The sequence below is a fragment of the Musca domestica genome, unplaced genomic scaffold, assembly GCF_030504385.1.
Source record: "Musca domestica strain aabys unplaced genomic scaffold, Musca_domestica.polishedcontigs.V.1.1 43, whole genome shotgun sequence".
Taxonomy (NCBI): domain Eukaryota; kingdom Metazoa; phylum Arthropoda; class Insecta; order Diptera; family Muscidae; genus Musca; species Musca domestica.
Genome location: NW_026712332.1, coordinates 5,285,974 through 5,298,196, shown reverse-complemented (window position 1 = coordinate 5,298,196; position 12,223 = coordinate 5,285,974). Strand labels below are relative to the sequence as shown.

The following is a 12,223-nucleotide window of genomic DNA, read 5'->3' as shown; positions in this document are numbered from 1 at the left end:
GGTATAAAAAGAGAATACACATCTCACAGTGCACAGTCTTACTAATATTAGAAAAATAACGAGTGGTGTATGCTAAGTACAAGCATTGACTTAATTTTTAACAAATAGAACAAAAAAATTGTCAACCTTGTAGAATCCGTCTACGCCCAAGTTTCTGTACTTCATTATTTGTTAGAACTTACCTAGAATTCGACGAACTCTGTCAAACTTTTCCACCACACAGGTTATGTATATTTCCGAAATACTTCGAGCGTAGAGAATTTCAAAGGTTATGTTGAAAATACAAACGATTAATACAAATCATAAAAACTTTGGTATATTTGAAGCTTTGGACTTGACGTATTGCATCCTTTTGAAGTGCGCATGGCCGAACTCAAGCTGCCTTGTTAAGAAAACCTATTTAATCTATTTATGCTGTATATAAAAAGGAGATTAATAACTTTAAAATAATGGATCAATACAAAAGTAGTCTTGAGAATTATTATATTTCGGTTCGTGAATCATCTCTTAGTCAAAAGAAACTTAAATCGGTTGGAGAATGCAGATAAAGTGTTCCGGATTTCCAAGCCATCAAAGTACGAAAAAATATATCGATTCAATCAAAAATAACGTGAATGCCGAAGATGGACAAGAAATATATATTGAAGTACAGTCGAGGGTATATTAATTGTAATTCCGAAGCTTCCATGTACCTTGTATAACTGTACCAATTTGAGATGAACAAAAAATCATTATCACAACAACAACAACAAAAACACATACATTTTGGACATTCTTCATATTTTCTATTGTTTTCATTTTCTTATGTCTTTTATTTTACGAAATTTTAACACATACATATATACGTTTTCCTCCTTTTTCAGATTCTAGTTTTTGTTTGTTATATAAGAAACTCTTAATTTTCTACTTACTTATTACGGAATAAATAATAATCATGATATTAATTAATACGTACATACATTTAAATATATTTGCACAAATGTTCAAATGATTCCCTTCGTTTTGATTTCAGCGCTAGAGAAGAAGCGACTTGTCACTGAACTACAGTGTGCGATAGTCGTATGGGATAGTCTGTATTTCCCGGCCGGTACTTTTCAATGTGACTATATACAATATATTTTCATCGATGTCGCAAGAATAGCGAGGGGAGCATTATGTATTGCTCTCCCCGCATTTCTCAGCAATGGAAGACAGCAGCAACTCGGAATGGTATGAAGACTAGGCGAGATAGGGAAGTGGGAAATGAAGAATTGCAACTGGGTTTTTGATTTCAAAAAACTGTTTTATTTTATAGTTATTATTATTATTATTATTATTAAGAGCATATGTTTATTCTAAATCAATTATTCAATACAATATTGTGGTGTATACAGGGATAGGGGTAGATGCGATGTCTTCCAGGTTCCTTTGTACATCTAAATATACATTAGCAATTAGATTAATAATTTAAGTAAACACAATTATGAACTAAAAAGGCAAAGAATACTAGTTTACGAAAGGCTTAGTTTAAGTGGGCCACAGGGAAGACGGGGGTACAGGACAGTTCGAAGAAATCAATCATAATTACAAGCAAAATAGGCGTGATTTCATTTGACGGACAATCGAAGGTGCAAATGCGTGTGGTTGATCTCCTCCGGCCGGCCTAATTGACTCCCTTTCCATATCTAATAAACAAGGACATAAACATGTCTGTGTGTACCCTAATAACATACACAGAATGTGATCTCAAACAAAATAGATAAATCAATCAATCAATCAATAAACAACACAAAGTAACGAACTAACAATAATAACGAGAATCACAAAACAAGATCTTGAAAATCAGACATTTACACGTCTGCAGTTTGTTGGGGATGTGAGGAGTTGAGGAAAGTGGAAGGGTAAATGCGAAGCGATCATATAATCTTTCGCACGTGGGGATTAAACGCTAAAAATGTATTGCAATGCCCTTTACCGATGACGGAGTGCAGACAAAGCATTTTCGATTTAAAGTATTTAGATTTGTCTAAGGTTTCATTTAAATTTAAATATGATACAGTTACAATTACTACTTAATTCGAATTCACTGAATTACACTGGGGATATTAGCTAGGTTTCTTTTTTTGTTAGAGAATGAGACTGGGAAGAAGACAAACATTTTAACGCAGCCAATTCTGCATTAGGCGGAAGAGCGCAACAGACATGGAGAGAGACGATGGATGTATTGCTTTGGTATACGTGGAGGCGCTCCGGCGGTGCATTTACACTAGATGTCCTGATGGAGTCGGTGGTGGGTCGAGTGATATATGTACAAACGCGCAGGTAAGATCGTTCTTTTTCAAAGAGACCTCAGGGTTTTGTGGTAATAGACGTATTCACAATATGCGACAATATACTATTATTTACACGGGCTATCCCAACGTTATCTTTAGAAGCCTATCTTTAGAAGATACGTGATAATATTCGGTTCACAGTCGGGAGAGGACGTTGATGGTGATGATGCTGGGCATGCGTCAGTAGATGGTGCGATTGTTCTTGCTGTTGCTGCTGGTGGGGCGGCGGTGGCGGAAGAACTGTATTGGGCGAATTGAAGCAACTGGTAGCGTTGTTCCAGTTTCGATAAAGTCATGCCTCGTGTTTCAGCGATATGGCGTGTTGTGACGATAGACTTGTCGACGCGTTCGAATCGTTGTCGCCTATACTGCTGGGGAGGGACATGGATCCGGGACCTAGACCGAACTGCGGTGGGAAGGAAGCGTGTGTCGGCGGAGATAGTTGCTGAGCATTGGGCAAATGATTTTGCAGTTGCACGGCAGCCGCCGCCTGCGCTGCGGCAACGGCGTTGGCGGCATTGGCCGCGGCAACCTTTCCCTGGTTGACTACACATTTGCGCATATGTTTCTCCAGCGTGGAAGGAACACTGAACGGCATATCACAGAAACGACAGCGATACACATCTTTGCCCATGCGGCCATGAGTTTTCATGTGGCGTGTCAGCTTGGAACTTTGGGCACAGGCATAAGAGCAAAGCTCACACTTGTAAGGCTTCTCGCCGGTGTGACTGCGTCGGTGTACAGTGAGGTTTGAACAGTTCTTGAAGACTTTGCCACAAAATTCGCATGTGTCATTGCGTTGCCGGCTTTCCTTTTTCATTAGGGAATTCTGAGCTAATAAAGAATTAGCGGATCCCAGCCCTAGTGGTTTCAGCTTCAAATTTTCAAACAGCGATTCATTGCGATGAAGCGCCTGCATATTCCACCAGTCATTGCCATCCATTTTTATCCGTTTTGATATTTCAAATGGATTTTGGAAAGGATTGAAGATTGGAACCTGTGACGACTGTGAGTTCCCTTCTTGTTGGGTGGGCTTTTGGAACATATTCTTGGCAAATTCTTCGCGCAAACGCAATGCAGCGGGAAATCCATTAATTTTGTCATTAATTTGGTGCATTGGCGAGCTGGTGGCATTGTTATTGTCAATATCCTTGGAAATGTGCTTATAGTTGCCGGATTCTTGTAGAGCTTGCTTGTATGCCTCCGAATATTGTGCAATGTTTGACAAGCCAAACTTGTCCATTAGTTCGCCAACTAACGATGTGGCACCAGATGCTCCTTTAGGACTTTCACTTTTTAAATCCATTCGGTTGTTGCTGACACTTAGATCTTCAGCTTCATAGTCAATTTCATCCTGCTCCTGGTCATCCAATTCCTCGTCATCCTCTTCCATGGCGTCTTCGTCTAGATTTTCCTCAGGATCCTGGTCGACATCCGAGTCCCCCTCATTTGTGTCTGCCGATTCAGCATTGCTGAGTCCATCCTCCGCCGGACTCCGGTGCACGCGCATGTGCTTCATAAGTTTTTGGATGTGTGAGCACTCGAATTCACATGCAGTGCACTTATATGGCTTCTCGCCAGTGTGTGTACGCTGGTGGATGATTAGGCTGTTTTCGAAACGGAATTTCTTATCACAATACGAACATGTGAATACAGACGCATTGACTGATGATTCTTGACTGGGCTTAGTCGGGGGTGTTGAGGCTGAACGGGGTGTACTATTGATGAGTGCCCCATTTTCTCCAGTTAGTGGTTCACTCTTTTCGGGAGGGGTCAAGGAATGTGGACGAGTATTATTTGTGACCGGAGTGGGAGGAAGTTGATGAGAAGGCGATGGGCTCGCGAAATGCGGCGATTGCTTTTGTCGTGGACTCGGCGAGCTCGAGTTAACAATATTTCCAGCTCCAGGACTCGTTGTTCCTGCAAGCTGACGCAATCGCTGCGAGTAAAAATCCATCTGGGGTTCCATGTTAACTTGATTATTGGGCTGGATGCTTGAGTTCGAACTCTGCTGACCGGGCATGAGGGGAAGGGCCGCCGGAGTCGATGAACCTCGATGACTACTATTGGAGGATGGTGGTCGTGGCTCTACAGCTCCTCCCGAAGGCACAGAATTGTTTGGATTAAACTGTGGCGTTGGGGTATGAGGAGTGGCCAAAGAGTTGGCCGCAGCAACTGCAGCCGCAGCTAAGTTTAGACCGTGGTGGCGGAACTGCTCTGATACTAGTTGTTCCATGCGATAATGATCGGCATGAGGGCGTGAAAAAAGTGGAGTAACTCCAGGAACTACTTGTGCCTGGCCAAGTCCAGGTGGAAGAGGCATTCTCAGCAAGTTGAAAGGATTTGTGGCATGCATGTCAGGTGGTGGCAAAAGTGGATGATGACGCATGCCAGCGGCAGCAGCTGCTGCCAAATTTTGGGCATTTTGCATAGCCGTTAAATTTGATTGGTGTTGATGTTGTTGTTGCTGTTGTTTTTGTTGTTCTGCCACAGCGGCAGCAGCACATACAGCAGCCGCTCTGTGTTGCAATTGCTGATGAATCTGTTGTTGCTGTTGTTGTTGTTGTTGATTGTTGTTGCTGTTACTGACGATGGGTGATACCGTACATGTGGACTCATTCACATTGCTCTTGTTTGAACTATTATTACTTAGGTTGCTCTGCGGTGGCTGAACGCCAGAAGAACCATCGCTGGGAGACTGAACAATATCCCCAAATAGAGGGGTTTCCACGTAAATCTTGACACCATGCGAGTATTGTACATGTTGAATTAAACGCCAGGCTGAACTGTATCTCGTCTTACACGTCGAACATGTGTAATTGCTGGGTTCTGGAAGTAAAACAAGCGAAAGAGTGGAATTAAGAAAAGATTCGAGTGTAAGAAATGATGAAATTGGCTAGAGATTCAAATGTGAGACAAAAAATAAACAACAGGCCATCCTGTCATCCCACAGACCGAACGACTATCTGCATTGTTTTATGTAAATTACTTGCTCAACCTATCCCTAAATTAAGCTCTCTACAATTCTGTGTGCGATTTCATTAATATAATTAATAGTGTGCGAAAACGCAATCCGTTGCTGCACTCACAAAGCTAGCTACACACACGCATAACCACGCGACAATCGATGTTTGCCGCTGCGAAGCGCACCTTTAGCCATGAAGATGCGAATCATTGTCGGATAGCAATCATGCCATATATTGATGCAGCCTGCATTGGTTGCTCTTTCGGCTGTTGTTGAATTGCTGTTCATCTTCGTTGGTCCCTCCCCACCTTAAGTATTTTTATATTGTTATTACATATCTCCGTGTTGTTGCTGTTGTTCATGAGCCGAGCTGAAGTGCAAGCTTTATGAATGAATCCTAGGTGCGGACGGTCGACGCTCCACTCTGTGTGGGCCGCAACAAAGATTCCCAATACCATTTAAAGTCGCCTGAACGTTCAGCCATTGGTGTGTTGTCGTCGACGTTCTCGTCTTCGTTCAGTTCGTCGTCAATTGATGTAAGTACCCCCTCTTGCCGATGTGGCTCCGAATGTGAGAATATCCATGGCGTGGAAGTTCGCCAAAAGAAACGTCACGCAACACACCTTGATTTTTGTGATCTAGACTTGGCAAGACTCATTCAGTACATCCAAGACAATTATCGCGCATATAGATGGAATGGTTTTCAACCCACAGAAAGACATGGAGTTAGAGCAACGCTGTACTACATGGCTATAGTACTTCCCGTATTTCCGTTTTCTCCAAAACGTACTAGCCAATGCTATGCTACAGTAGCCAATTCTAAAATTGTCACCAACAGCCGACCTAACCCGACCCGTCCCTTCCCTTCCGCCTTTGCACTGTCTTTTTTAGAGCTGACAAGAAGGACAGTTTACAAAAATCGAAAACCATAAGATTTTGGCCGTCGCCACGCATACAAATGACCGCCATCGGATACTAAAGCAAACCGAAATAGTGTAAGCGTATCGAATGCTACACAGAAATATTTTAAATAATCAACACTAATACGGCAACAAGCAAGAGCCAAAATGAATACACATCCCTTCAATGTTTGTCCCATGTGTGGCATCCCATGGTTGAGATGTTCCTCATGTATTGTGGTGTCTCCCAAATGTCCGTGCGAGGCATGCATGCGCTGGATAAGACGCTAAGAGCCATATAACTGTCATCAAGGCAAAATCATCACGAGCAACGAAGCAATAACCACGAGGCTGGGTATTTATTCTTCTAATTTGATGGCATCGCCATATGTTGCCCGAAATGAAAAATTGCAAATTTGTTGCCGTTCGATTAAGAAAAAAATTCGGAATTTAAAAAAAAAACGGTAGCAGTTACAAAAAATAAATAAATTTGCCGTGTAACCGACCGCACGTAGAACAAATCAGCTCTTTCACCCAACCACAATACCAACCCCCTGAACAATTTTTTAACCGAAGGGAGGGGGTTGCAATATTACAATTTAAAATATACGTGCCTATAAGCGTTTCCAAAAAACCCCAACATGTTATCTCAAGTCTTACGTGAACAGCTGTGAAAAGATGCAACGGCCACATAACAAAACAGGAAGGAACCCATACATACATATCACCGAAAGCCGGCATTCGCATATCGTATAACCTTAGCAAGGAGTTGAATTAAATGTCTTTCTTTTATTTCTACCTAGTGGCTCGTGGATGCATTGTCTTCCATAAAAAGGATGGCTGCTAGATCACAATTCCTATCGAGAGACCTCTATGACTGACTACACATGCAAATGATGCCGAATTAGAAGTGATCTGGGCAAACAATAACAAAAGACAATACAATTGGAAACAACTTCCTGCTTTGTTGGTGTCCTCTCTACCTGGATAAGTGGTAAGGGTTGAATGGAAATGGCAGAAGGGGTTAAACGGCCAACTAATGGCGTGTGTAGATGTCTCACTTTTACTTTTTTTAATTTTCCACAAAAAAAAAACTGAATTGTATTTACGGCGAAAAGATAAACAACGGAAGATCTCCCTGTTGGTCTCTGCGCAATTTGTCGCATGCTTAGCACGAGCCGATTATTTGCCTGATAACCGCTGCACAGGAAGTTCACTACATGCATACGATATACTGGAAGTAGATGAGCGACATCCTGACGACTTACGGTCTGGTGCATTTACACAGGACTGAGGACATATTATTATGCAAGCAGAAATTATTTTTTGGGGGCTCTCGGTAGGAGGTCAGTCTCAGAGAGATTATTTCCATTCTTTCGTCTATTGCAAAATGTATTTCTAGTATCTGAATGAGACCTCTAACATGTGAACTACTGCTCACATGTACGCTCACATACATATGGAAATGAAGACTTCTAGTTATTTGCCAAAACAATGCTTAAGAAGACGAGACGAGAAAGTTGTGCTGTTTTTGGCAGCTCAAGACGACGCAAGCAAATCAACAGCAACCCTTTCGAAACAACAGCGAGCGTCCAGAGTGGCACTCCCCCATTCCACTTATACGCCTCACAGGGGATAAGTGACCGCATTTGACAAGAAAGCCGTAAACAAAACAATTGGCCGCCCGCTGATATGTTGTCAAAACCCTTCACTTCATGATGTGATAATAATGTCTGTTCACTTTTTCTTTGCTTTGGCTTGTTGTTCACCAGCAGTTTCGTTTGTTCGTTCGTTCGTTCACTCATCCATACATCTACGGTAAGGATTTTGTCTATTTTTTAACATTTCATAATCTAGCAAACATTCGCTTCGCAGAGCCGTCGTTTTCCATTTTTGTGAATAATCCTCTCACTCCAGGCAACAAAGGACATTACAACGAAAACGTGTTACAAACACACACACACACACTTCTGTACAATAAGGGCAAACCAAGACGGTAAATACGTGAACTTGCATAATCAAAGAATTTATACGTGAATGGATATTATTTATCCCTTTAAAGTATCCCAATGTCCCTCCTAATACTGTCAAAGTCGATACCCGCCAGGTTCACTCCTCCTAAAATAATAACATTTCTGAATAGCCAGATATTCTAAACTCATCAGGATTACTCTTTTCACCTGCCGCCCTCCATCTATAGCAGGATTTATTTGTGTTTAGCAGACTACCCCTCCTGTCACCCGGCTATCAGATAAACCCTTTTTGATTATATTTATACCCAGGTCACATATACACACATGTGCGTTTATATTTTCATCAGATCCGATTTTCAGTTTTTTTTTTTGTGAGCTTCACTTTTCAATAAAACAAGCATGACATTCTGCGGATTACGTCCACGACAAAGGTGAGGGACGTTATGAAACAGCAAGGAATTACAATTAGAGATGCCAAATTGACGACCAGTATATGGGTCGGAAAATACATGTTTATACATATAATATATAACATAATTACATCTGAAACCACAATTCATTTAAGCGATCTGATCTTCATCGCATTTAACAGTGACAATTGTCACTTTGCCTGGCTACTTGACATGGAATTGTAATTACGCTGCAGTCATCATTGTTTGATTTCTGAGTAAAACAATGAATGAGGAATGACATCAAATGTCGTCTACTATGGCGGGGGAGGGAGTTTTTTTTCTTTTTTGGCGGAAAGGAGTATTTGAATGAAACATGTGAATGTCTGAAATATATATATATATACATAAATAATCGAGCAAGCATGAAAAGGCAAACATAAACTTGACAACTACACAAGAAGAGCATATAAAAAATTAAGCTATGACTAAAGAAAAGATAATACAAGCAAACAATGGAAACAATGGAAACAAATATCAGCACACATCACAAAAAGGACCCCATGTACTGGACCTTTGGTTTTCTTATCAAACTGAGAGTGATTCAGCTTGAAGAAGTTCTATGAATACCATCATCTGCAGCAGTCCTACCAAACGTCCAAGCAAGAGGCGATTACAACTCACCATAGCCTGAGATCTTCTTTAAGAACTTACTATGGTGTGTGGTTTCATTTAACAGTCAGTCAGCCAGTCAACTCTTAAGTGTCTTCAATTGAAGGTCAGCCAAGCAAGAATGTAATGACAATCTAAGGACTCAAAACAATAGGTCGCACTCTTTCTCTTCTCATTCGCTCCTTTATGTGAGAATTTCATAATACAACCTTTGTTTCTCATCTACACGCGAATGCCGTTGACTCTTGTTGCCGTCCACTTATTTCCTTTATCTGCTTCCCCCTGACTCTACCGTGTCCACTAAACTCTTTCGAACTCATGACGAATCATTTTGCGCAATTTATTTTCCATTATTTAACGTATTCATTTTTGAGAACCTTTTCAAGAATAGTCGGTTACATTGACTGTTTGACGTGACATATTCTAAGTCGAATAGTTGTGTGCGGACCCACTGACGTATGTCGACACAAGATGTAAGCGTGTCTACCTTTTTTAACAAAAAAAATTAAAAGATTTCCATGTTTTTTTTTTCATTTGCCGTTTGACCAAAGTTCTATGACACCCAGTTGTTTGACCAGTCCTCTCTAATGGATTTTTAGTTAACTTAACAATTGTTAACATAGACAAAGGTGTACAATGTCAAAGGTCATTGAGGAGCGTGTCAAAATATTATCAAAATGACCTTTCTACACGAACAGCATCCACGCACGTCAGATCGAGTGGTCACTCCTTGATGTCATGGAATTCTTGTGCCTCCCCTAATATAGATGGTCAGCACAAGGATAGGGTTGAAATTTATTATTTATGTCCGCTTAGATTTGTATTCCGCAAATGTTTTATGTTCATTGTCAAGAATTTCATTTCGATGTGCTTTATTTGCGAATGTTCCACAAAAAATTCGAATGCATGTACAATGAATGAGTGGACGAACGGTTGTGTGGTGAAAGGCATGTTGATGTCAGCTTATCGCTGGGCTTTGTTGCCGGTGACATCAACGATTATGAGGCAATAAGGCAAAGTTCCATTTTCGCTTTGATGTTGTTGATGGACGGACTGTTGTTTATTTTCATGGTTTTTATCAAAAGGATTTTGTTTTGGTCAAAAATTACTTTGTTCTAGGGGAGCTATGATGTGTGATGCAGTTCGAAGTAAAAACATAGCGTCGAATATGATGATGCGTTAGACGCACGAACCGCTCACGGAGACATACAATTCTGAGCTACTATTGCCCTTAAGGCTGTGGACTCCAACCATCGGAACATGTGTCAAAGCGTGGGTAATGGTCATTGTGGAATTTTAATTAAATTACAGTTACAAATAGAAAACCCGGCGCCCTCCTTTCCTCTGCACAATTTCCAATTATACGATGCTTACCTGTTTGCAGCGTATTGGACTCAGCATCGACGAACTCAATTTTGGGTCGTTTGGTCTTGGGCTGGCAATCATCGTCGTTTTCGCGTACATTATCGTTAGTGTTATCATTATTGCTGCTATTGTGACACTCAATTGTTTCTGTATCATTTTCATCACGATCAAGTTCCTGCTTGATGGATGTGGTAATGGTCGGTAGCTCTTCTGTCGCTGAGTTTGAGGTTTTGGTGTCTTCTTGGGTTGCCTCCTTGGGTGTGGTATTGTCATTTTCTGTATAATGGAAGGTAATACATTTAGTAGGATCCTTTTTAGATGTTTTTTTTCTTCTTGCAAAATTACTTACCATCTACAAGTCTTTTGGGTGTACTTGAGGCACCGTCGGCTAACATGTCCGCTGGGCTTGGCGGTGGTGTGTGAATGCGGGATCCTCCCGATGTTTTGCGTGCATTAATAGGAGCTGATACCGAAGGTCTGCGATTAGCAACACCCAACGGCCTGCCATCTTCGGTGTCGGCTCTATCATTCGAAGGACCTAGGGAACGCAACACGAATTAAAAAAAATGCTTCATCAATAGATATTCCAATTTCTTATAACATACCTTGGTTTGAACAGTGGCCATAGTTTTCCTTGTTACATTGTAGAACCTTGTGTTGTATAAATTTGACTATGTCGGAGAGGGCAAAAGCCTTCTGGCAGGCACCACATGTAAGGATATCCTGGGCTGGGGCATCACCTTCGGTGGAATCTGAATCTAAAAAACAAACCAAACAAAGCGTCACCACTCAGTTAGTCGATACTACAATGACAGATATAAATATATTGATATCGCCGACAAAGCAATAGAAACTGTTACGCAGTGACTGTCTGCCATGTAACCCATAATAAATTATTCAATAAATTTATCTTAATACGCTATGGCCTGACCTCTAAATTGCCAATTACCAACGAACGAACGAAATTTCCTCTACATAAAACTGGCATAAACATGTGATATTCGAATTTACTAAATAGTTGTTGGGCGTCTTTCAGTCTCATGCCACAGCAGTGGCGTGCTTCATGGTTAGACTCAATTTATAGCACAGCATTCGCGCTTTATCCTTAAATACACATGCTCCCAGAACCAAGTTGGTGTTTTCGCTTAATGTCTGACAATAAATTTGCAATATGCGTGCAAGTAATTAATTCCCCGCAAATACTTGTATTGATTTGCTTTGCTTGCTGATAATGAGATGCAAACTTGTGACGGAGGAGTGCAGGAGGCCGTAGCAAATAGTTGCTGCACCTCCCTTCGCCCATCGATTTAATCCTCTACCCTGCCCATTAACCCAAGCCAATTTATCCTGTGGAAATTTATTCATAACATTTCCACAAACCCACACACACCACCCAGTCTTATCACCACATCGTCATCATAACATAAAGGCGACAATTGAAGGTGTTTGTTGCCGGTCTAAATAGTAGCAAACAAATATTGGCCAAACTTATAAATTCCAATCAATGTTATTAATGGACAATTTACCCAATATCTAGTGTGATATGCTCGAACAATTCGTCCCTTTTCGTTCATGGCCGTTGCGAAATCCGTTGTTTGTATACTTAGGATAGATGACTAGATGAGTGTGAGTGCAAATGTGGAAAGGG

General features: G+C 41.1%; 1 protein-coding gene across 1 annotated transcript; it reads right to left on the bottom strand.

The window, feature by feature from the left end:
• Window positions 1–780: 780 nt before the first annotated feature.
• On the bottom strand, window positions 781–11,940 carry LOC131804364 (B-cell lymphoma/leukemia 11B-like). The gene is made up of 5 exons (XM_059127197.1): window positions 11,895–11,940; window positions 11,181–11,333; window positions 10,925–11,113; window positions 10,585–10,851; window positions 781–5,141 (listed from the first exon to the last, which is right to left on the bottom strand). The coding sequence occupies exons 1-5, from the start codon at window positions 11,938–11,940 to the stop codon at window positions 2,605–2,607; spliced, it is 3,192 nt and encodes a 1,063-aa protein (XP_058983180.1). The 3' UTR covers window positions 781–2,604.
• Window positions 11,941–12,223: the final 283 nt, after the last annotated feature.

Coding starts and splice junctions, on each gene's coding strand:
- LOC131804364 (XM_059127197.1), bottom strand. CDS start 11,940: ATGAATAAATTTCCACAGGATAAATTGGCTTGGGTTAATGGGCAGG. Junction 11,114..11,180: donor TGGCCACTGTTCAAACCAAG/GTATGTTATAAG, acceptor TGCGTTCCCTAG/GTCCTTCGAATGATAGAGCC. Junction 5,142..10,584: donor GTCCAATACGCTGCAAACAG/GTAAGCATCGTA, acceptor TTTTACTTCCAG/AACCCAGCAATTACACATGT.